This window comes from Alosa pseudoharengus, unplaced genomic scaffold (assembly GCF_046254945.1).
Source record: "Alosa pseudoharengus isolate Yale_2024_CS ecotype anadromous, Long Island Sound unplaced genomic scaffold, YU_APseudo_1.1 YU_APseudo_1.1_scf_18, whole genome shotgun sequence".
NCBI lineage: Eukaryota > Metazoa > Chordata > Actinopteri > Clupeiformes > Clupeidae > Alosa > Alosa pseudoharengus.
The window spans coordinates 7761435-7763934 of NW_027468650.1; the positions used below are offsets into that span (position 1 = coordinate 7761435).

Consider the following 2500-nt stretch of genomic DNA (forward strand, 5'->3'; position numbering starts at 1 on the left):
AACGTCACCCTACGCACCAGCTCATAGCAATGACACGTCAAGCACCCAAACAGAACACACAAACCTATTGCAGGTTGTAGATCTAATGTCCCTCCTTTTTACATAATAAGCATCTAATTCATTGCATTAACTGAATTAACCACAGCTGCAGTTAATCCAAAATGAGTTCACTTACAAGCTGAAATATTCTAGCGTAATTGTCCTATGCATTAAGATTTATGATTATGATGTATGCACTGATGGCACTGAGAGAGGATAATCTGTCTAGATGTCCCCAGCGCTCAAATGAAATCCATTGCTAATCTGACCGTATCATATTTGCCCTCGTTCAACCAGTCGGTCAGGCTGGTAAATAAGGTGATTATGGCCATGTGCTGATTATGTTTTTGCTTTAGTGTTCCAGGAAAATCACTGGTGCACAGTCAACTTTATTTACTTACTTCCCACTAAGCCTGTTTCCCGTTTCTCTCTTACTCTGTTTCTCTCTCTCTCTCTCTCTTTCTCTCTCTCACACACTTCTTCTAGATCCTTCTTCTTTGCAACCCTCTCGTTCTCATCAGAGTGCACCTTTGTGTAATGGGACAAAGTTCAGTGTGGGCTAGTTAGCTAGAGGAGGGCTCACACGTCCCTGGGGAGCCAATGAGAAGAGCTCTCTAAAGAACAAACCCTACACAGGCCCTGCCCCCCCCCCTTCACACACACACACACACACACAGACACACACACACACACACACACACACACCGCTCACCCCACCTCCTCCGTCTCCTGTCAACTACCTGCAGCCCAGTGAAGTCAGCTCCTGCAAAACAAGCGAGTGTGCTGGCGCAGAGCTCGTCTCTCTCTAATGACTACGAGCTGCTCTGCTACGGGCCTCGGCTACTCTGTGCTATTGCTGTTGCCATTTTGGATGTGTGTGTGTGTGTCTGTGTGTGTTGGGGGGGTGCCCCTGTTCTCTGCGCCTGCCGCCGACTCTGCCGGAGTGAAGGAGTGTGTGTCTCGGCGTGTGTTTGCCTGCTCTCGTGTCGCGTCGTCTCGTCTCGCCTGGTCTGATCTCTTCTGGGGCTCCTCACTAACTATGCCTGTTTTCAACCGCTTTTCAGCTCCGGGACGACCTGATGAGGTGAGGCAGACCCACTCTCCCCTCTCTGCACCATGCAACAACTTCCAGCACAGTCAGACAACTCACAATCTCTCTCTCTCTCTCTCTCTCTCTCTCTCTCTCTCTCTTTCTGTTCCTCTGTTCTTCTCTATATACACTGAGCACATCTACTGTATTCTCCAGGGTCCTGTCCTTGATGCATTTGTTTGTGATTGCTTTTCATTATAACTTATACCACATATAAATGATGCATAGGTACACACACACAGTCACACACACACACACACACACACACACACACACACACACACACACACACACACACACTCTGAGCCGTTTGAGCGGCAGGTTTGGCCTGCACCTTTGTGTTTATATTCTGTGTCTCTGTTACATCCATGCACGCCTGCACAGACACTCACGGCACTGCGAGTAGAAAGCAGTGAGGAAAAGTCCAGTATAGCTGTGCATGCTCCAGGGAGAGAGGGTTTGGTTCCATGCACTGGAACATGCACATGCTAATGCAGCTGCTGTGTTGTTTTTGAACCCCAGGCCAGTTCTCCATGCTCATCTGACATCTTAAAGATGGCCTCAGATTAAATATTGACATTTTGTGCTCACACATCTGAGAGCACGTTCACATAATAACCATGTATGATGGCCTTGCACGTCGGGCGCCACTGTAGATAAAAAATTGACATGCATGTGTGTGTGTGTTATGCCCTATGCAATGAGGCTTTATAGTTGTGTGTGAGTGTGTGTGTGTGTGGGTATGTTGGTATTGATGTAATGCTATACTGGAGGTTAGCATGCTTTCTGCATGGGGGGGGAAGGGGGCTGGGGGGAGGGGGTAGGAGAATGCCTGGGCCTCAGGGAGGGCATATAGCAGAGCAATATGAACACTGCATAAAGTGCAAGAGGGGCAATTCTCCCACCCTATTACCTGCTCCGAGGGTTGGGGCTGGGCACCGTCGAAGGGAACTGCGTGACTGCCACTGTCACAACCATAATGCATTTTGGAAAACTGAGTATGTGTCCTTCGTTTTTAGAAAGATCTCACACTGCTATTTTAAGCCAGAGGTTAGGTTATGTGTTTGTTTGTTTGTTTGTTTGTGCGTGTGTGTGTGTGTGTGTGTGTGTGTGTGTGTGTGTGTGTCTGTGGTGATTTGAAGACCATATGGAAGCTCATGTTGTGTCTTTTGGCTCTCCTTACAGCCAGTACCGCGGCCACGATCAGACCCAGGTGAGTTGAGTCCACACACACATACACACACACACATACACACACATGCACACACACCCATACGCACACCCCCACACACACACCCGCCCACACACACACACACACATATAAGCCCAGTTAGTGTTTGAAGCGGCTGCTCTGAAAACACCATATCATTT

General features: G+C 48.3%; 1 protein-coding gene across 3 annotated transcripts in view; it reads left to right on the forward strand.

Annotated features, from left to right (window-relative positions):
• The window catches only part of vav3a (vav 3 guanine nucleotide exchange factor a), an 87969-nt gene that overhangs the window by 56228 nt on the left and 29241 nt on the right, over positions 1-2500 (forward strand). For all 3 annotated transcript variants that reach the window (XR_012988012.1, XR_012988013.1, XM_076290184.1), the window contains exons 18-19: positions 1104-1123; positions 2315-2342. Coding sequence is in view for 1 of the 3 variants with exons in the window: in XM_076290184.1 (XP_076146299.1) it covers positions 1104-1123; positions 2315-2342 (48 nt within the window). In the remaining 2 variants the exon portion in view is untranslated. The remainder of the gene's footprint in view (positions 1-1103; positions 1124-2314; positions 2343-2500) is intronic.